The sequence below is a fragment of the Sceloporus occidentalis genome, unplaced genomic scaffold, assembly GCF_023333645.1.
Source record: "Sceloporus occidentalis isolate IW3139 unplaced genomic scaffold, rSceOcc1.0.p SCAF_6, whole genome shotgun sequence".
Taxonomy (NCBI): Eukaryota; Metazoa; Chordata; class Lepidosauria; order Squamata; family Phrynosomatidae; genus Sceloporus; species Sceloporus occidentalis.
In genome coordinates, this window is record NW_028316986.1 from 5993437 (window position 1) to 6016755 (window position 23319).

The window sequence follows — 23319 nt, forward strand, 5'->3', positions numbered from 1 at the left end:
GTTCCTACAAGAGTTGTATTTCCCCGCCCCATTCAGCAAGCACAAGTCTCCCTGAAATCCGTCTCTGCAATCCCATTAACGGCTTGGCATCTAACATGTGTCCGCATGCGTTCCTGGCAAAGTTCCCCCATCCCAGTTGCCTTGGGCTGTATACCTACCCTGACTCTTGATAAATACAGGCTTTTGCCCTGACCTCCAAATCCTGAAAGGGTTTGTGTGTATTTTCTTTCCTCCCATTCCCTGCACACCACCTCCCCCTATGCGTCTGCCCCCATGTTGGCTGCCAAGAAACAAATTAGAGCTAATCATGTTCCCCTTGTTTGTTTATGGGATAATGCCTTCAGTTCACACTATCAAGGTGTGGTGTATAAGTATGTTTATTTAGCCCAGGGTTTGAAAGAGAGATGGGCTACAAAGGACAGAGAAGGTGCCGGATCTCGGTGTGAATCATTTCAGTGAAGAGTTTCAGTTCTGGTTTTGCAAGCGATATCTTGGAAAGTTACTTTTTAAAATTAAAGCTCTGTCATGGCCACCCTAAAGTGAGCCTATCCCAAGGTTTTCTTGTCAAGATTTGCTCAGAGGAGATTGACCACTGCTTTTCTCAGCCTCGGAGGAAGGTGTGAATTGCCCAAGTTCCCCCAGGCACCATCTGCATTGCAGAAATAGAATCATAGAATCATAGAATTGGAAGAGACCGCATGGGCCATCCAGTCCAACCCCATTCTGCCATGCAGGAAATCCAAATCAAAGCATCCCCAACAGATGGCCATCCAGCCTCTGCTTAAAGACCTCCAGAGAAGGAGACTCCACTACACTCCGAGGGAGTTTGTTCCACTGTCGAATGGCCCTTACTGTCAGGAAGTTCTTCTTAATGTTGAGGTGGAATCTCTTTTCCTGGAGCTTGCATCCATTGTTCCGGGTCCTGTTCTCTGGAACAGCAGAAAACAAGCTTGCTCCCTCCTCAATATGACATCCTTTCAAATATTTAAAAAGGGCTATCATATCACCTCTTAACCTTCTCTTCTCCAGGCTAAACATTCCCAGCTCCCTGAGTCGTTCCTCATAGGGCAAGGTTTCCAGACCTTGCACCATTTTAGTCGCCCTCCTCTGGACACGCTCCAGTTTCTCAATGTCCTTTTTGAATTGTGGTGCCCAGAACTAGACACAATATTCCAGGTGGGGCCTGACCAGAGCAGAATACAGTGGCACTATTACTTCCCTTGATCTAGACACTATGCTTTTATTGATGCAGCCTAAAATTGCATTGGCCTTTTTAGCTGCCGCATCGCACTGTTGACTCATGTTCAACTTGTGGTCTATTTGGACTCCCAGATCCCTTTCACACGTAGTTTCATTCAGCCAGGTGTCCCCTATCCTATATCTGTGCATTTCATTTTTCTGCCCTAAGTGCAGTACCTTACATTTCTCTGTGTTGAATTTCATTTTGTTAGCTTTGGCCCAGCTTTCTAGTCTATTCAGCTCATTTTGAATGTTGATCTTGTCCTCTGGAGTATTAGCTATTCCTCCTAATTTGGTGTCATCTGCAAATTTGATAAGTATGCTCCCAATTCTATCATCCAGGTCATTGATAAAGATGTTGAATAGCACTGGGCCCAGGACAGAGCCCTGTGGGACCCCACTGGTCACTTCTCTCCAGGATGAAAAGGAGCCATTACTGAGCACCCTTTGCGTTCGGCCGGTCAACCAATTACAGATCCATTTAACAGTTACTTTGTTTAGTCCACATTTTACAAGCTTGTTTGCAAGAATGTCATGGGTAGGGTTGCCATAAGCCAGGAGCTCCAAACCGGGACAAATGTAGGACAAATGTAGGATGGCATTTTCAAATGTAGGACACGTTTTTATAAAAATGGAGGACATGCGCAAAAAATTGATGATTTTTTTAAAATGTTAATCTAAATGCATGTTTCTAAGGCATGATCAAAATGGAGGACATTTTGGCATTATTCCTAGACAGATAGCAGAAATGGACTTCCCTTTCTGGCCATATTTATATATTTAATAATAAAAATTATGAAAAAATAAATAAAAAACAAGACAGGGGTCTATATATTTAATAATAAAAATTATGAAAAAATAAATAAAAAACAAGACAGGTGTCTATATATTTAATAATAAAAAACATGAAAAAAGCAATAATAAAAATTAATAAAATAAAAAACAAGAAATAATAAAAATTAATAAAATAAAATAAAATAAATATTTGATATTTTAAAAAAATAATTAAAAACCCCCCAAAACCCAAGGCAGACCTAATGGCCACTGACTCCTCCTCCCCCTCCCCCTCCTCTTCCTCCTCTTCCTCCTCCTCCCGCTCCTCCTCCCCCCCTCCTCCTCCTCCTCTTCCTCCTCCCCCCGTCCTCTTCCTCCTCCTCCTCTTCCCCCTCCTCCTCTTCCCCCTCCTCCTCCCCCTGTCCTCTTCCTCCTCCTCTTCCTCCTCCTCCTGCTCTTCCTCCTCCCCCCGTCCTCTTCCTCCTCCTCCTCCTCCAAAACAGGAGCTCGTCCCTTGCTTTGGCCAGCCAGCCATTGGCCAGCTGGCCAAAGAGGACGGGCTCCTCAGCGTGCGCCGCCCGGGCCTCAGCAGGGGCCAGCGGCAGCGCGCACGCCTGCCCTATGTCCCTGCTGCGTGTGTGCTGCCGCTGGCCCCTGCTGAGGCCCCGGCAGTGCGCGCTGAGGAGCCCGTCCCCTTTGGCCAGCTGGCCAATGGCTGGCTGGCCAAAGCAAGGGATGAGCTCCTGTTTTGGAGCCCCGTGCGCGTGCGCGGGTGGGCAAGCCCTGACGCTGGAGGCGCGGTGGCGGTGGCGCTGCTGCCGCCGAGGAAGAGGAGGAAGGTGTAGCTGGGGGAGGAGGTGGCTTGGCGCTGCCCACCACGAAGAGGAGGAGGAGGTGGGTTGGCGCCGCAGCCAGCCGCATTAGCAGCAGCGGCAATGACCGCAGGAGCGGGCCCCGAACCGGGAACAAGGCATGGGTGGGGGCCAATCCGGATCGGGACCGGGAGGGCCCCCCCAAAAGCGGAATTGTCCCGGGGGCCACCGGGATATGGCATCCCTAGTCATGGGAAACCTTGTCAAAGGCCTTACTGAAATCAAGATATACTATATCCACAGCATTCCCTTTTTCTACCAAGCTGGTAATTTTATCAAAGAAAGAGATCAAATTTGTCTGTCATGACTTCTTTCTCCGAAACCCATGTTGACTTTTTGTGATTATGGCATTGCTTTCTAGATGTTCACAGACTCTCTGTTTAATGATCTGCTCCAGAATCTTTCCTGGTATTGATGTCAGACTAACTGGACGATAATTGTTGGGATCCTCCTTTTTTCCCTTTTTGAAGATGGGGACAACATTTGCCCTCCTTCAGTCGGCTGGGACTTCTCCTGTTCTCCAGGAGTTCTCAAAAATTATTGTCAATGGCTCCGATATTACATTTGCTAGTTATTTTAGTACCTTTGGATGTAGTTCATCTGGTCCTGGAGACTTAAATTCATTTAGATTAACAAGGTATTCCTCTACTATCTTTTACTTATTCTGTGCTGAAATTCCCCTATTCTGTCCTCTGCTCCATTATCCTCAGGTTGAGCACCTTTTGCCTTTTCTGAAAAGACTGAGGCAAAGAAGGTGTTGAGTAATTCTGCCTTTTCTCTGTCCCCTGTTAGGATTTTGCCATCTTCTCCACGCAGTGGTCCTATCATTTCTTTCTTCCTTTTGCTGTGGACATATCCAAAAAATCCCTTTTTTTCTTTTTAACCTCTCTAGCAAGCCTGAGTTCATTCTGCGCTTTAGCTTTTCTGACTTTACCCTACAAATGCCTGCTAGTTCTTTGAATTCCTTTTTTGTGATTTCCCCCTTTTTCCATTTCTTATACATGTTCCGTTTCAAACTTAGCTCGGTTGAAAGTTCCTTAGTCCATCCTGGTTTCTTGAGACACCTCCGATTTTTCTTTCTCACTGGAACTGTTTGAGATTGTGCCTTCAGTATCTCTCTTTTGAGAAACTCCCATCCGTCCTGAACTCCCTTCCCTTTTAGTATTTCTGACCACAGGATCACCCTCAATACTTCTCTAAGTTTACTGAAATCCGCTCTCCTAAAGTCTAGAATGCGTGTTTGACTATGCCTGGCTTCTCCTTTCCATTCCAAATAATCCAGATTGAGACCACTTTAACTGCTATGGCTCCACGCTATGGAATTCTTGGAACTGTCGTTTGTTGTGACACCAGAACTCTTTGAAAGAGAAGGCGAAATGACTCACAAAACAACAATTCCTAGCATTCCATAGCATTGAGCCATGGCAGCTAAAGTGGTGGGAAACTGGATTATTTTTGCAGTGCAGATGCAACCCCAGTAGGTTTCCATGGCCAAGTAGGATTCAAACCCTCTTGGAGTCTGAGTCCAGTCTTAATGGCTGCTCTTCAATTAAAGATCTATAATGATATGGTGTGCTGGTTTGAATGTTGCACTATGACTCTACAGACCAGGATTTGACTCCCTGCTTGGCCATGAAACCCACTGGGTGACCTTGTGCAAGTCACCCTCTCTCAGCCTCAGAGCAAGGCAAGGGCAAACCTCATCTGAACAAAATATTGCCAAGAAAACTCCATGATAGGGTTGCCTTAGGGTCACCATGAATTGGAAATGACTTGGAGGCACACAACAACAACGTGTAACTACAGGCTGAGTGTCCCCTATCGGAAATGCTTGGGACCAGAAGTATTTGAGATTTTAGATTTTTGGAATATTTGCATATACATAATGGAGACAGGACCAAAGTCTAAACATGAAATTAGTTGATGTTCATATATACATTAAAAGCATTGCCTGGAGGTGATTTTATAAATAATATTTTTTAACAATTTCCAGAATGTGTTATTAGCCATTTTGACCGTGACCTGTTCTGTTATTTCTCAGTTTCTCTTTAAGAGAACTAATGTGGTTTAGTGGTTTGAGGACTAGGACTCTGAGAGACCAAGGTTTTCAGCCAACCATTGGGTGACTTTGGGCAAGTCACACTCTCTCAGCCTCAGAGGAAGGTAAGGGCAAACCAACTCTTAACAAATCCTGTCCCAAATCCCAATGATGGGCTTGCCTTACAATCACAATAAGTCAGAAATGACAGGAATAACTTACACCAAATCAGGTAAAACAATTCTGACTTGTTTTGAAAAGGAACTCTGTTTTGCTCCAGTAACAAAAAGAAGTAACTTGTTATAAGCACACAACAACAAAATAATATTTCAGGACTAGGACTAACACACGAATAGTGTCAAGACCAGGAAAACTCCACCCAACATCCTCCAGATAATGCTATTTTCAGAAGTAATACAGGTTGAGTCTCCTTTATCCAAAATGTTTGGGGCCAGAAGTGTTTTAGATTTTGGATTTATTTTATTTTTTTTAATTTCAAAATATTTGCATTTACTGAACACGCAATCTCGGCGATGGGACACATGTCTAAACACGAAATCCATTTAGGTTTCGCATGCACCTTATACACATACCCTGAAGGTAGTTTTGTACATAATATTTTTAATCATTTTGTGCAAAACAGAGTTGAGACAAGTCTTCTGCCTTGCGATCAGATGAGCAGAAGGGGTGCAGCGTCACGTCGGTGCTCAAAACACTTTGGATTTGGGATTCTTTCAGATTCCAGATTTTTGGGATAAGGGATACTCAACCTGTATTGGAAATTAAATTTTAAAACAGTTGCTCATTACATCAAATGGTGCCATTTCCACATGAAACACTACTATTCAAATATAATGTCCTCATGCCCTTTTTTTTTTTAAGTGATGAGTTCCAGTTAACTCTGTTGCTTGGTGTTACATCTCAGTTCTTTCTTGGTATGGGTCTGATATGGCTGTCCGGGAAGTTGTTAGACTGCATCTCCCAGGAGCTCTAACCAATAGCACCAATGGAGAGGAATGCTAGGACTTGCAATCCAACAACACCTGGAGAGGCATATGATTCCCACCCTCACACTAGCGACTCTTTCACAGAGCACAATTATACCACTTTAACGGTCACAGATCCATCCTACGGAGTCCTGGGATCCATAGTTTTAGGAAGCACTAGAGCGCTCTGGCTAAGAATTCTGAACACATCATGAAACTACGAATCCTGGGCTTCTTTAGGATGGAGCCACAAAGGCTGTATCTGCACTGTAGAATTAAGACAGTTTGACACTGCTTTAACTGCCATGGTTCAATGCTATGGAATTCTAGGATTTGTAGTTTTGTGAGATATGCAATCTTCTCTGTCAGAGAGCTCTGGTGCCCCACCAAACTACAAATCCTTGCATCCCAGTACATTTGTCTAATAGTGCTGACATAGGCCCCATACAGACAGGCCAAAATAAAGGTGCTTCAGGTCACTTTGAAAGTATGCTGTTTAAATGATGCCTGCATCCTAAGAGTCTGGAAGCTTCACCAAAACCACACTCCAATCCTTAGGACTGGAGCATGGCTTTGGCGTGGCTTCCGGACTCTTAGGATGCATGCATCATTTAAACAGCATACTTCCAAAGTGACCTGGCTGAAGCAGATTTATTTTGGCCTGTCTGTATGGGGCCAAACATAACCTTTAAATTTCAAGGGTTGTTTTGTATGTGTTGAAAACTATCAAGAGTTCTAAGATGCTTTTTAAGAAGAGAGTTTTATCCAGCCTTGTGCCCTCCAGTGTGTTGAATTAAAGGCTTGGAACTGTTAGTTTTCTGGACTACAACTCCTAATTTATCACATGGGGGAAATTGGAAGTATAAATGGTGATTAATTTGTGATTAACCTGCAATTGCGCAAATGGTTTTCACACCACATTGAGATGAAACGTGATTAAAGTGCCATTATCCCGTGAATGACCAGGCAAGAAACAACAGTAACTCATTCACAGAATTTTCCTGTGAATGACTTTTTGCTGTTTCTTGCCTGGCTCTTCCTTGCTCCTTCATGAGATAATGGCACTTGCGTCAATGTCATTTTAACCTTGTTTTAATGTCAGGTTTCTTCAGATCCCAGCCACAGATGCTGGCAAAACATCAGGAATAAACTCTTCTAGAACATGGCCACATAGCCTGAAAAACCCACAAAAAACTATTAAAAGAACAGTGGTTTTTTTATTTGCGCTTTTCCCCCATTCATGGGGGTCCTTCACTCCTAACCCCAGAGAATGTGGAAGGACCCCTGTAGTTCAGAGGAAAGCACTGGCAAAGCCATCTTGTCTAAGAAAACCCTATGAAATTCGTCACTGTAAGTCAATTGATGACTTGAAGGCATATACATGCCAGGGAGACCCAATCTGTTTTGCACAGTGACATCCCCTGGTGTCCCAGTTCTCTTCATCTTCTCTGATCGCTGGGCGATGTGAGAAGAGTCCACCCACACAGCAGCGTCTTGATAACAGGGATTAACCTGTTATCAAGGGAGATTAACCCTGCACTACTGTGGGTGATGCCTGGGTGGAGAATGTGGATTCTCTCAATGTTGTTCCTCTCTCTTTCGCAACACTTGCTACTGGCATGTTTACATGCTCTCCATCCATTCCCCCCCACTCCAAAAAATGCTACACACATACACAATGAACACTTTGGTATTTGCACAACTTGGTCACTCTGGGCTTGTGTCACGTAGGGAGCATGAGAAGGTGCATTCCAGAAGCCCTGAGAATCCTGTTTGCATTTTTGGGAGTGGATGGCGTCACGTGTAGGATTGCCAGGTCTCCAAGCATGGCATCTCTTTGCAGTCATAGAATTGTAGAGTTGGAAGAGACCACAGGGAGGAATCTCTGTGTGAGGGTGTTGCTTTTACAAGCATTTGTACATATGTACAGTGGGCCCTTGGTATTCACTGGGGTTTGGTTCCAGGACTCCTTGGGGATACCAAGGATACCAAATCTGTGGATGCTCAAGGCCCATTAAATACAATGCCATTGTAAAATGGTGTTCCTTATTCAAAATGGCAAAAAACCAAAACAAAATGTGCTTTTTTCGAATTTAACTACAGTGGATCATTGGTATCTAATCGGGTTTGGCTCCAGGACTCCTTGGGGATACCAAAATCCCTGGATGCTCAAGCTGCATTAAATAAAGTTACATAGTAAAATGATGTCCCTTATATAAAATAACAAAATCAAGGTTTGCTTTTAGGAATTTATTATTGTTACTATTATTATTATCATCATTATTTTAATATTTTCAATCTGTGGATGCTTCAATCCATGGATAAAAAATTCTGTGCATATGGAGGACCAACTGTAATAATAATTTGTTTTATTTATATACCGCTATTCCAAAGATCATAGCGGTGAACAGCAAGTAAGCTAATTTGCCCCCAACAGTCTGGGTACTCATTTTAGCTCCCTCCTCGGAAGGATGCAAGCCTGAGTCAAGCTTGGGCCCTTTTGCTGGTCTTGAACTTGCAACCTTGTGGTTTCGAGTGAATGGCTGCAGTACACGCATTTAACCACTGTGCCACCAGGGCTCCACTGTACATTTTGGAATATTTTCAAACCGTGGATGGTTGCATATGTGGATAAAGTATCTGTGGATATGGAGGGCTGGCTGTATTTTTTTTTCTAATTGGTGTTTTGTTATTTGACTGGAACAAACTGTGCCATTCATATCTCATGCTTATTGATAGCACCAAAGGTTGTCCTTAGTCACATCACAAGGGTCACAGCATCTCCATTGTCACAACAAAAGGGGTCATCCCTAAATCTCAGGATTTGGCCCTGCAATCTCAGGGCCTGGGATAGATAGTTATTTAAAAACTGGCTTGTTTTATTGAAGTTCAATAGTATAGTGGTGGCTCTGCAACTCATTGAAAAGGTGACTTGCTGCTTGTGGAACTTTGCACAGGAAAGACAAATCATGCTTTTTATGGCTATCAAAAGATGGTCATCGGAATTTGGAGGATCAAAGGACACAAAATATAGATGCGGAGGCCACACTTTCCTTACTTCAGCTATGCAGCTTGGGTCCAGGGAAACAGAAGAATTGAATTTGCCCACCTATGGGTGCATTTGCACTGTAAAAATAATACAGTTTGACACCACTTTGTCCTCTATGGCTTCATCCTACAGAATCCTGGGATTTATAATTTTGTGAGGCACCAGGATTTTGTAAAGCTACACATCCCAGGATTCCATAGGATGGAGCTACAGCACTGAAAGTGTTGTCAAATTGCATTCTTTCTACAGTGTAGATGCAACCTGAGGTTGCCCAATTTTTAAGATCTTTGAAGGCCTGTTCTCAGTCCCATCATCCTCACAGGAACATTTGCAACTCCCAACAGCCTATCCAATGATGCAGAATGCTGGGAGTTAATCTCCAACAACATCTGGAGACCTGCATAATTCCCATTTGTGTTTTAAATGCCTTTTAAATTGTTTTATTTCAGTGGTTGTTTTAATAAGTTTAACTGCCATGGTTTAATTGCATTTAATACCATTAACTATGTTATTAGTTGTATATATTTTTCAATCATAACATAGTAGTTTGAGCATTGGACTACGACTCTAGAGACTGGGGTTCAAATCCCTGCTCACCCACGGAAACCTACTGGGTAACCATGCACAAGTCACACACTCTCAGCCTCAGAGGAAAGCAAAGGCAACCCCCCTCTGAACAAATCTAGCCATAATAATAATAATAATAATAATAATAATATAACAAAATATATTGTATTTCTTACCTGCCTCTCCCCAAGGCTTGAACAGAGTACAACATAGATTAAAACACATAAAACCATTTAAACACATTAAGTTGGAACCCATAAACATAGGACACATCCAACATAAAATGTAAAGGTTCACCTTAGGGTTGCCATAAGTCAGAAATGACTTGAAGCCACACAACAGAAACACACACACTCAGATTTTTCAATCATGTTGTGAATTTTCTTGAGTACCAATATTAAGGGGGGGGAAACTCCAGATATTTTTTTAAAAACAAATGTATGACTGGGAAAGCTACATACGAGCAAGCCTCAAACACATTTCATGCAAAAACAAAAGATATATATTCACAAAGTGCAAATAATTTTGAAATGTGCATGAAAGCATGTGCAGAGATTTTTTTTTAAAAAAAGAATGCATAAACCTGATTTAGATGAGAGGGAAAAACGTGCATATTTCTTTAAAAAAACATAGAGAAAAATGGGCATGGAAATACTAATGCAAGATATACACTAGCAAGGTGCTTTCATGCAAGCCAGGGGCAGGGGAAAAGAAGGGGTAACTGCAAAGAAGTCTGGACCCCAATTGCAATGAGCTTCAAGATGAGAATGGGAAAACCTTGATAAGCCTGAACTTTCCTGGTTCGCACATCCCTCTGTTTATTTATGACAGAGTTGAGCCAGTTCCCAAGGTTTTAGGGTGGGTCCCCTGTTAGAACTCTCTAATGGAGATTTCGAAAGCCAGGTGTCCTGGGCAAACTGTTTGCACTTTGAAGATTATCCTGTATATTTGAGCTGGCCTCATTCCTTAGTCAGATAGAAGAAACCTCAACATGAGGAGAGCCATGCAGGATTAGAACAAGCATCCCTCTCCTCCAGCATCCTGGTTCCCACAGTGGCTGAAAAGATACCTCTGGGAAGGCCACATGAAGGCAACAGTCTGCTCCCACTCTTGCTCTCTAGCAACTATCAAGTAGTTTGTTGATGTTTTTGTATGCCTTCAACTCATTTCCAGCTTAAGGCAACCCTAAAGTGTGTAAATCCTGCATTACACACACACACACACACACACACACACACACACACAAATATATATTGTGTGTGTATGTATACACACACACAAACACACAGAGTTGGCTGTCCCTATCCACCACGGATTCCTTATCCACGAATTCAGCCAACCACAGCTTGAAAATATTCCAAAAATATATAAATTCTAAAAAGCAAACCTTTGTATATAAAGCCATTTTATATGTTTTATTTTATTTTGGTATGCGACTGGATTTGATGGGACTTGAGCATCCATGGATTTTGGTTTCCATGGCGGGTCCTGGTGAACAGATGTCCTAACCACAAAGGAGGCCCAGGCACTACAAAATGTAGGGCATTCAAGAGAAATGCAGGCTATTACAACATATAAAAACTCATAAACACTCATATAAATATAAAGTCATGCTTCTTTGTCATGCTAAAATGGAGGCCATTTTGAAATTCTTCCTGGACAGAAGGTTAAAATGTAGGACATGTCCTGGAAAAGGAGGATGTCTGGTCATCTTATCCTGGAATCAAACCGTAGCAGATACCAAGGGCCAACTCTACTGCTGCTTGAGTTCAGTCCCACCAGTGTCATTAAGTACCATACATTAAATGTCAGCCACAGTTTGTCACAGTATGGCACTCACAAATGCACCAATCTGACAAGAATGAAAACTGCAAAAGAGTGGTATCTGTACTGGGCAGCCAAAATGCACAAAACAAATCACGCAAGCTTTCAAAGCTCCGTTGGCTTTCATCAGGCAAAGGATGTTCTCGTAGAATCATACAAGGGGAAGAAAGAGTGATTATGCTGGAGTCGCAGGCTTACCTTTTGTATAGATGTTGTCTCCCTGTAGTTCATTTGGTTTGGAGGGCTGTCAATGTAGGTGGAGGCCACACATCTCTTGGCCATCACAGTTACCACTACATATGTATTAAAGAGAATATAACTTACGTACACCTACTTTCAAAGACAGTGCTCTTACTCTGAGATTCCTCTGCCTTGCCTTGAGACACCGAAAAAGTCTAAGCCCTGAGATCTGGGAATTCTACTTCTGGGATGTCGCAATGCATGTGATGGGGAGGAGATCTGTGAAACTGAATGCTTTCCCAGATTTTCAATAAGCTCATAACATATAGAAATTGACATGGTTGAGTGAAGGCCAGGCCTAGAATCCAGGCTAGTCTCCCTAGTTGTTTGGCTGTTAGCTTTTAAATAGGTCAAACAGCTGGCAATTTCAGTCCAGGTTGTAGGCATGTTGAGGAGGGTGCAATTTCCTCCCCATCTCTCATCTCAGAAAGATTAGATACCGGCTATTGGGGGTTGAGTATTTAAATTGGATTTAAATCCAGCTAGCTCTTTTGCATGTCCTTTTGATAATCAATAAGGTTTGCATGCCAAGGTTCTGTCTCTGTATCTTATCTCAGAATCTGTGCGCGGTAGAAAAGTTTACCTTTTGGAACAGCAGTGTACACAATTTTTGTGAAACTGTTGCTAGCTACCAGATCCTGTACTATGCTACTGTTTTATATATTTTGTATATCTATATATAAATTTAAAGGTATAGCCTTGTTAGTCTGTAAAATCAGTATGTAAAGAGATCCCGTAGCACCTTTGAGACTAAAAGGCTGTACAGACCGGTGTTATATGCTGGTCTCAGGGCAGAGTGGGGATGTGGTATCCACATGAAGCAAGCCCCGACTCTGCCCTGACGCCACTGTCACACCATGCACCCAACCACATGGTGGACAGTGTCATGGTGCTCCTTTGGTACTGCGTCCAGATGGCACAATGCCAAAAGGCATGCCAGAAGGTGCATCAACACTGTAGAAATAATGCAGCTCCTTTTGTGGCTCCTTTTTCACCATGGAAATGCCAGATTGGGGCCAAAAGGACCACTGAAAGGGGCGATCAGTTCAGCCCCTAATTGCATGAGCTTTTGTAGACTGAGAAAGTAGACTTAAGTCTACGAATGCTCATGCTGCTAACTTCTTTCTTGCATTTAGTCTCAAAGAAAGTTGGAAATGTCTTTCTTTGTACTACAAGCTCTCTTTCTTTGTGCTACAAGCTTTGTGTTACAAGCTTTGTGCTACAAGCTCTTATAAACAAATACATTTAGATATAAATAATATTTTTACCTGGCTGGAAAGACTCTCATACCCGCTATGAGCATATCACAAAAAACAAGTCAAGACTGTCTCTGTCCCCAAGCCCACAATCTCTAAAGGTAGTGACTCTAAAGAGGATACAGAGGGGGGGGGGGGGGGAACTCAGGCAATTCTTAATGTCATGAGATTCATATAGGAAAGTCCACATTTCATGCTGCCGAGGTGCTATGATTATGTGTTTGGCATGTGGGTGAAACTCACAAGTCATGATACCATACCCATTGGCTATACCTCCCAGTGGCTGCTCAGCTGACAATCATGAGGAACCCTGATAGACTAGGATGTCAAGGAGGAACCTTGGTTGGTTAGGATATTTTGGTGGATACCCAGATTACCATCAATATGCAAAGTACATTGTACATCTATGTGGATACATCTGAATACGGATTGCTCCCTCCCCCCTTTAATTCACTGTTTGTCCAGATATAGGAACGTTCCTGCACACATCCCACTACTCCATCCTGGATGCATGTAGGATTATCCAATTGCTTACTTTCTGCTTTCCTTTCATATCGTGATCATACATGCATTTACTTTTTTCCCCATTCATTGTGTTGGAGGGTGTATGTGATGGTGGGTGGGAACGACCAGAGGCAAGCTACTGAACAGAAGACTTCTGCGCTTACCTTGCCAGAAATTCAGAGTACTGTAATATTTTTCCACCTTCTTTTGCAATCAGCCCAACCGAATCAAAGCAATGGAAGCCTCTCCAAAAAGTGAGAGGAAGCCAGGAGTTAAGCTCCAGAAATAAAGAAAAAACAAACAAGAATCCATTTCAGATTAGGCATCACAACTTTACAATGAATAAAGACAGCTCACGTTGTAAAATGACATTTTGTAGGGGCTTAAAAAGCACACCCTGAAGGGGCCTTTGGCACAGCTGTCTTGGAATCTCACCACCCAAAGACTGGGTTGTTCTGCTTAAAGCCAAATAAGATATTGTGCATAGATGTCTGCAGCTGCTCATTGGCCTTTCTGGCAGAGTATGCTGGAAGCTGTAGTCCAAAAAAGTAACTTTGGCAAACTCTGCTCCCAAAGGGGTTCTTGCCATGTGTGCTCCAATTGCATTCAACTACAGCTCCCACCGCCACCCCAGCCAGCATAGGAGTTGTAGTACAACATATCTGGAGGGCACCAAGCTGGTTGAAAGATGAGTTAGATCTTCAGTGACACCAAATTCTCTCTGTTTTCCTAACCTTTCACTTCGACTCCAGAAGCCCTACTTTGTCAGAATTTCACGGCTGACAGCTTTGCTTGTGAAAGTTAGAAGTGTCACCAACACTTCATGGTGTTTCTCCATTCTTTTGTTCCATTGCAAATTTGCTGTCTCCCATGTCAAGGTGTTTCTCCAGCCTGAATATTGCTCTTTTAAGCACCACAATTTTGAAAAGGGTGTGGAAAGTGTGTCCCAAAGGCTATAAGTATGTGGCCCTCCAAGGCCATTTCTGAGACTCCAAAAACCCCCATTTAAAAATAAATTCAGAGGGGGTGACTTGTGGGGGTATGTTGCCCTTCAAAGTCCCCTTGAAGGGGAGCAATGCTAACCCTTTGGAGGTGCTCACTCAGGCTGCATCTACACTGCAGAATTAATGCAGTTTGACACCACTTTAACTGTAATGGGTCACTGGTATGGAATTATGGTATTTGTAGGTTTGTGAGATATGTAGCCTTCTCCATCAGTGAGTTCTGGAGCCCCAACAAACTATAAATCCCAGGATTCCATAAGGTGGAGCTATGGTGGTTAAATCAGTGTCAAACTGCATTAATTCTGCAGTGTAGATGCAACCTTGTCAGTGATTAAAACGGGCAGGGAAGGGGCAATGGCAAATACTCAAAAATGAAGGAAGAGGTGTGCAGCAAAGGCGAAGGCTGCTTTCTTAATGCACTACCCCAGCCAAATACCCATTAGGAGGATCTAATCTCCAAGCTGGGAAATGTGGAGGCTTGTTTGTTTATGGTGATTTGCAGAGTCTCAAGAAGACACATGCAAACTCTGAGAGAGAATGTACACAAGGGGAAAGGTGAGGCAAGGGCCATCTTCCTGATGCACTGAAGGTTGCCAAATCACACCTGTGTGTCCTCTAAGGCCTGCAAGACCTTATTGTCTCTATATCAATTGCCCATGTATAACCTCTGCCTGCCCAAAGGGCTTGAGCCCTGGATTTCAAGCAATGGCAGCTGGTGGCCTCCAGGTCAACGGAATTCCTTTAATACTGACACTAGATCCCAAAGCGGATTCACTGCTGCACTGGGACAGCCCTCCATGTGCCATATCCTCCAGCTGTCCCAATTTCACATGAACCATCCTCTCTCATCCTAAGCTTTTAAAATATCCTATTTTTTTCCTCCTCCCACTTTCCCCCTTTGTCCTCAGCCAACTTCAGTTGCTGCAAACTGAAGACTTTGGGGCTCAATAGATGGCCCCTAAGAGGTGGCTCTGTGTGGCCCCTTTCCTCGCCATGACAATCACGCACCATGACCCCAATCTAGCATTTCCACAGTGCAAAAAGAAACCGCAAAAAGAAGCTCCTTCTTGCACCGCAGAAAGGGTGCCTTTGCCACAGTGGCAGCAGCTTTTTGCTGCTTCTTTGACACAGTGCATGTGAGCTCTGCACAGAAGATGCAGTGTGATGGCATCTGCCATCTGGTCAGGTGGGCGGCATGTTGACAACGTGGGAGCAGAGTTGGGGCAGAGTCAGGGTGGCCGGCATGCATATGTCATACCCCCATGCCAGTGTATAATACTGGTCTGTAAAGCCCCTTTATCACACAAGGCTATAAAAGCATACTTTTAACAGGATAAAAGTGTATTTGGCTGGTACTTATCAAACAACATCATATTCTGCTGCTGGTTTTCATTCCATTTGTACCTGTAGTGCACATTTTCAGCGATGGGGAAAACCTGTCAATAGGCTGTCAGCCTCACTACTAGTCCCTGACTGTGTTTGTGAAACAGATCCTTTCCACTCCAGTTCCACTTCTTGGGTTCCCCAAGTTGGGAACCCCTGAACTAGTGGGATTGTGGCAGGACAGCAGGCAGGTGAGATAAAGTCCTGAGTTCAAAGTGGATAGGTCAAAATGATTAAAACCATGAACACATACAGATGAGATGTATGCTGCCCTGGGATATAAAATGTTGCTATGGAGTCAAACAAATTGTTGTTGTTATTTGCCATCAAGTCAACTTTCAATTAGCCTTAATCTAAATGGCTATGCTGACCCTGGACACTGGAATTTGGACCCCAATGAAAAAAATATCTCCAGTGGTATCACTAGTGGTATCACCCCAGTGCGGTAATTCCTGATGTCTCTCCCAGACTTGGAGCTTCAAGGAATAGATTGGGCCACTATAGGAGAGAAAGGCTCTGGTCTACTTGCTGCTGATGGCTGGTGGACTGAGATGCCCAAATTGACTCTCTGTGTCCCAGGGCATTCTGGTCAAAGAAGATTTGCCATTGTCTTCTTCTGATGCTGAGAGAGTGTGGCTTATGTAAGATAACCCAGTGGATTTTATGATGAGCATGGAATTGAACCCTGGTCTCCAGAGTTGTAGTCTAACACTCAAACCATTATGCCATGCTGGCTCTACTCTAGTTGAGGCCAGAAATAGGATTGAAACCAAAATGCTCATCATCCCTATGTCTGTCATTTTGTTACTACATAACTCAGAATCCAGAATTCTGTCAGTTTGTTACTGCATAACACAAAACAGCTAAACAGATTTTCACTAAATTTGGCTGTTATGTTTGGCACCACAATTCAAGAGAAGGGCAACCAAAATAGTGAAGGGTCTGGAAACCACCAAACCCTATGAGGAGCAATTTAGGTTGCTGGGTATGTTTAATCTGGAGAAGAAAACGTTAAGAGATGACAGGATAGTCATGAAGAGGTGTTATATTGAGAATGGAGCAAGCTTGTTTATTGGGACACAGAGCAATGGATGCTAACAAAGACTGTGTGACATGTGTGAAATCATCATGGGGGTGGCTGATGGGACATCCAGTTAATTTCAATGAAATAGCAAGATGTACACAGCTAAGCAGGTTTTCACAAAACAGAAGTGTATGTTTGAGGTCATTTGATTTACTATATTTGCTGCATGATGTACATGAAATCCATTTTAGGGGGTCTTCTAATGGAGCACTCCAAAAACTATACCAAGTAAAACTGGGCAGTTCTGCTAATTTTTCAAAATCGATTGATTCTGTTTGCCAAAGCAAAAGTTATAGGAACACATATTAATTAGTCTGTTCAGCACAGTAATACTCCAAATTCTTCTGTGCCTCTGAATGGTGCCGTGATGCAGTTCGTATTTTATGGAGCTGTTACTTGGCTGTTTTTATTGGCTCTTTTTTATATATACATACTGAGCCTCCGGGTATGGCTTTCGAGTAAGAGATTTAAAGCAAACAGGGATAAATCGGGCCACTCCTTTCTCTCCTGCAAAATGATGAAGGCTCGGAGTATATTTAAAAGAAGCTGTGAAAAAGAAGTCATTTCTCATTGTTTGCTTTAAGCCTTTCTCAAATTTGAATTTGTTGGAGCTTTAGGTCTGGAAGGGAGCCCTTTCTTCTTTCAACCCATCTAATCCTGAATCCATATTTATTGGCATCTTTATAGTGCTACGTTATTGACCCAGTGTCAGCCTTTAAATAAACAATAGCCCAACGGAACATGGAGCTTCTCGTCTCCACCCAGCCTGAAATGGGAACCTTTACAGATCAACTGGGTTGTATAATAAATGATCTCACCTTTAGGTGTCCCATAAAATAAATATTGCTCAGTGCTAATTAGCAGGTTTGTTCCATCACGCTGGCTCCAAAATGTCTGCTCTCCTATTGTGACACTGTTAGCCCTGTGAAGGCATGACACTGGGGCACAGACGAAATATGTGGGAGGGAAAGAACTGGTTGGGGTTATCCTGGCTAGATCTGCCCCCTGCCACCTCAGTGATTTGCCCCCAATCCGCTCTGGGTTCTAGCATGAATTTTAAAGGACCTACACAAGGTGTTGAAACCTACAATGGAATTTCATAGATTCCATAACATATGGAGACTCAAGGAGATAACAGAATTGTAGAATCATACAGTTGGAAGGGACTTAAAGAGGCAAAAACATGATTAGCCAGTTGTGTCACTAGGGAGGTGTGGGGAGTGCGGACCACACTATAGAATCATAGAATCACAGAGTTGGAAGTGACTCCAAGGGCGATTCTGCCATGCAGGAAAATACAATTTAAAAACTCCTGACAGATGGCCATCCAGCCACTGTTTGTAAAGACCTCCAAAGAAGGAGGATCCAAACCCCTTCAAGGCAATCTATTCCACTTTCAAACAGCTCGACTCAGGCTTGCATCCTTCTGAGGTCATTAAAATGAGTACCCAGCTTGTTGCAGGCAATTGGCTTACAATTGTAAACCACTTAGAGACTGCATGAAGCGGTATATAAATTAAGCGGCTATTGCTCTTGCTCTTATGATAAGTTCTTCTTAATGCTTAGGTGGAATCTCTTTTCCTGTAGCTTGAATCCATTGCTCTGTATCCTAGTCTCTGGAACAGCAGAAAACAAGCTTGCTCCATCCTCAATATGATATCGCTTCAAATATTTAAACAGGACTATCGTGTCACCCCTTAACCTTCTCTTCTCCAGGCTAAACATATCCATCTCCCTAAGTCTCTCCTCATAGGGCTTCATGGTTCCCATTTTGGTTGCCCTCCTCTGGAGATGCTCCAGCTTGTCAACGTTCATCTTGAATTGTGGTTCCCAGAACTGGACAAAGTATTCCAGCTGAGTATTCTGGTTAGGACAGGTCCCTCTCAGTTGTCCTTCAGCTACAGGCCTTTTCATTCAAGCAGGCCTTTCCCCCAAGACTGGGATACCAAGCCACTTACATAACATGAAAATATCTAGTAAAGGTGCTTGCTTCAGCAGCACATGCACTAAAATTGGAAGAATACATAAAATATCTAGTAAAGCACTGCACTGTGAGAACCGGCATGGTGAAGTGGCTTAAGGGTTGGACTATGACTCTGGAGGCCAAGGTTCAAATCACAACCTGGCCATGTAAACCAATTGGAAGACCTCAGACAAGTCACACTCTCTCAGTCTCAGAGGATGGCAGTGACAAACCCCTTCTGAAGAAATTTGCCCAGAAAACCCCATTATATGGTCACCATAAGTTGGAAACGACTAGAAGGCACACAATAAGAACAACAAAAAAACACCATATGGCATAATACATTAATTTAGAATAGGCATTAAAATGCTGTAAAAGACCCTTTCACTAAATATATCAAAACACAAAAAGTCCAGCCTGCTCAATGATGCATTGGCCTAAGAGGCCAGAAGCCATGCCAAAGCCATGCTCCAGTCCTCTTATGATGCGTGTGTCATTTAAACAGCATACCTCCAAAGTGATCCAAAGCAGCTTTATTTTGGCCTGTCTGTACAGGTCCATAGACAGCCTTATAAGACTACATCTACACTGCAGAATTAAAACCGTTTGATACTGCTTTAACTGCCATGGCTATGGGATCCTGGGCTTTGTAGTTTGTTGTGGCCCCAGAGCTCCCTGACTCTATATATCTCACAAACCTACAAATCCCAGAATTCCATAGCATTGGGCCATAGGAACCAAAACATGTCTGGTCCCCAGCATTTCGGATAAGGGAGATGAAACCTGTAGTCCATTCTAATGTTTAACAGCTCTTCCAATCAATGGGTTTTTTCTTCCTAATGTTTAGTTGGGCTTAAACACCTGTTTTCTTTGCATTGACATTCAAAAGCCCTGTCATGTTCTCTCCTTCTTTAAACATCCATCTAGTATCATGTGTGTTCTTGCATTGCACTTTGAAGAAATCTAGGCTCTTTAAAACCACCTGGTGAGTGACTGCTCTTTACAATGACACTGCTTTTAGTAACAGAAGGAAATAAACACTCATACACTGAAAGATGCATCAGGAAAAGCCAAAACTCTCCAATCTTGGAAGCTAGGTACTCTAATAGCTAGTTTCTCATCATCAATTCATTTCCCGCAATAGTCAAGTAACAATAACACTACATTAAAAACTGTGACTCAATGAGGGGTAACTTTAGTTCTTCTGCAGTGTAACTGAAACATTTTAGCTACTTTGTAATGTTGTGCATAGTGTGGTTTAGTGGTTTGAGTGTTGGACTATATGACTCCCCACCTGGAATATTGTGTCCAGTTCTGGGCACCACAATTCAAAAAGGATGTTGAAAAACTGGAGTGTGTCCAAAGGAAGGTGACTAAAATGGTGAAGGGTCTGGAAACCATGTCCTATGAGGAACGACTCAGGGAGCTGGGGATGTTTAGCTTGGAGAAGAGACGGTTAAGAGGTGATATGATAGCCCTGTTTAAATATTTGAAGGGATGTCATATTGAGGAGGGAGCAAGCTTGTTTTCTGCTGCTCCAGAGAACAGGAACCAGAACAATGGATGCAAGCTCCAGGAAAAGAGATTCCACCTCAACATTAGGAGGAACTTCCTGACAGTAAAGGCTGTTCGACAGTGGAATGCACTCCCTTAGAGAGTGGTGGTTTGCCTTAAGGTCTCCATGAGTGAGAAATGGGTGATGAAACAAACTTGAAGGCACATGAAAATGACAACTATATATTGAAAAAAACATGTGTGCCCTGTAACTAGGGTTGCTACAATGAAAACTAGAGAGGGCTCCTATATCTTTAATGGCTGTGTAAAAAATAATTTCAGCAGGTGCTGCTTCTTACCTGGTTGTGTGCCGACCTGCTCAAATTCCCTCTTCTGCACAACCGTTTCCGACTTATAGTGACCCCAAGGCAAACATTATCATGGGGGCTTCTTAGCAAGATTTGTTCAGAGGAGGTTTGCCATTGCCATCCTCTGAGGCTGAGAGAGTGTGACTTGCCCAGGGGTCACCCAGTAGGTATCATGGCCAAGCGGGAAATTGAACCATCAGCTCCAGAGTTGTAGTTCAATGCTCAAACCACTGTACCATGAGTTACTTTTTCAGAGCTGCAGGCCTTATACCTATAAATGTATATTATCATTGGCCATTGGGCCTATAGCTGCATATTTCCGTAGGCTTGCACCTGTATATTATCATAAGTTATGGGTTTTTACTTGTATATTATTGTATACTAGCTAAACCTTTGTTATTCCAACATTTTAAAAATGTCTTTTTAAAATAGAAAGTTTTTAACAAACAGACTAGTGGGTGCTGTATTGTTTTAATGGAATGGAAGGTCTGGTTTTAAGGTCATTTTTGGGTATCTTTTAAATTGCATTTTATTCTTTTACTGAATGTAAATTGTTTTAATGATGCAAATAATAATGCAAATAGTTGCAAATAGTAAAAATGCAAATAATGCTTTCTTCTTGTACATTTTGAATTGTATTGTTCTTTTAAATTGTGAGCCACCTTGAGTTTAAATGGGGGGAAATTAAATAATAATAATAATAATAATAATAATAATAATAATAATAGTCCCCTCTCACCACTGTCTCACTACAGGATTGCCTCCTTCACAAGCCATCAAAATCCTTCAAGAGAAGCTTTCTACCTTTCGGGTGAAGCTGCCTCCATTGAACCTGCGTGCCATCTACGATTACTTCCACAACACGCTCATAAAGCATTATTCGTTATACCAATTTGTGCTGACCCGGGAAAGAGACCGCCATCAAACCTTTGGCAATTTGGACATCCATGCTCCCCCTAGTCCTCTACCTCTGAGAGAAGGCATGGAGCTGGAAGCCTGGAAATATGAGCAGAAGCTGGCTGCCTTGTCGGCTGCTGAAGATGAAAAACGGGCTGACATGGAGCACATCCGAGAAACCTTGCATGCGCAGAGAGAAAATTTGCTGCAGGAGGTGTACCAAAGTGTCAAAAGCCAAGCCGACGGCCTGAGCAAAGAGGTAAACCAGAAGGAAAGTTGTGACAGAGATGTCCTTCATAGAGTTGCCAGTTCATCCCAGGTCCTGAGGTTTCCAGGGCTTCATCCACACTGCAGAAATAATCCAGTTTTACACCACTTTAACAGTCATGAGTCAATATTATGAAATTCTGAGAATTGCAGTTTGTTGTGGCACCAGAGCAAAGCATCCACACTAGAGAAATAATCTGGTTTGATACCACTTTAACAGTCATGGGTCAATGCTACGGAATTTTGGGACTTGCAAAATTGCAAATTTTGGGAATTGAAAAGATGCTTGAGGATCATGACTCTGGATTGCATGGTCAAGATGGTTATATGGTTTCCACACCAAAATTAAAAGTGCCAGTGAAAGTCTTTACATGGTTTGGATCAGGTTGGCTAAAGGACTGCTGGCACTTGTATGAACTTGTCCTGCAAAGCTCTGGTGTCACAACAACTGCAGTTCCCAGAATTCCACAGCATTGACCCATGGCTGTTAAAGTAGCGTCAAACCAGATGATTTCTGCACTGTGTATGCAACCCAGGCCAAAACCGGAGACCTGCATGTGGTTCCTGGTGATATCATTTCATTTTGCACATTAAGTATCAGCTGTGGCTGCTTCCAGCTTATATTTCAAATATAACTGGCCAGAATACTCTGGGTTGATCCCACAGTATTCTGGCCCTTAAATTGAAAGTCACTAAATCCAGCACATAAAGCAGCCACAGATGTCTGCTGCCACACTGCAGAATTCATTTAGCTTCACACCACTTTAACTGGCATGATCCCATCCTATGGAATCCTGAGATTTGTAATTTGCTGTGGACCCAGAGCTCTCTGCCAAAGAAGGTTAAGTATCTCAGAAAACAACATATCTTAGAATTCTATTGCACTGAGCCATGAGAAATAAAACAGTGTCAAACTGTATTAATTCTGCTATGTAGATGCATCCAGAGAGAAAGCAGAGGCACAAGAAAAAAGATGCTTCAGGATCATGACTCTTGAGTACATGGTTAAAATGGTTGCTGGTTGGTTTCCACACCGAAATTACAAGTGCCAGTGAAAGCCTTTAAATGGTTCAGATCAGGATGGCTAAAGGACTGATGGCACTTATATGAACTTGTCCTCCCTCTGCTTTCAGATTGCTCAAGGAAGCCTGGCTTACTTTCTTGCCTAAGAGTGCAGGCCCATTACATTGGTGGCACCATTTCTGAGAGATCTTTTTAAAAGAAAAAAAAATCAGTTTGGTTTTCTTCACAGATGCTGACCTGGATTTTTTAAACTGTTTTAATTTAATTTTTATTTTTTTAATTGTAGGTGTTGTTCACTAGGCACTTTTTGAAGCAATACGGTTGGACCTTGGTATCCACAGATTTTTTTATCTGTGGATTCAAGCAGCCACGGCTCGAAAATATTCAAAGAATATATAAATTCCCAAAGCAAACCTTGTTTTTCCAATTTTATATAAAGGAGACATTTCACAGTGCCATTGCATTTAATGGGACTTGAGCATCCACG

The 23319-nt window shown here is 42.7% G+C and overlaps 1 protein-coding gene across 1 annotated transcript in view; it reads left to right on the top strand.

The window, feature by feature from the left end:
- CUNH8orf74 (chromosome unknown C8orf74 homolog) overlaps positions 1-23319 on the top strand; it is a 59667-nt gene that overhangs the window by 29953 nt on the left and 6395 nt on the right. Inside the window, exon 4 of the mRNA XM_089528798.1 lies at positions 21401-21801. Within this exon, the coding sequence (XP_089384924.1) occupies positions 21401-21801 (401 nt within the window). The remainder of the gene's footprint in view (positions 1-21400; positions 21802-23319) is intronic.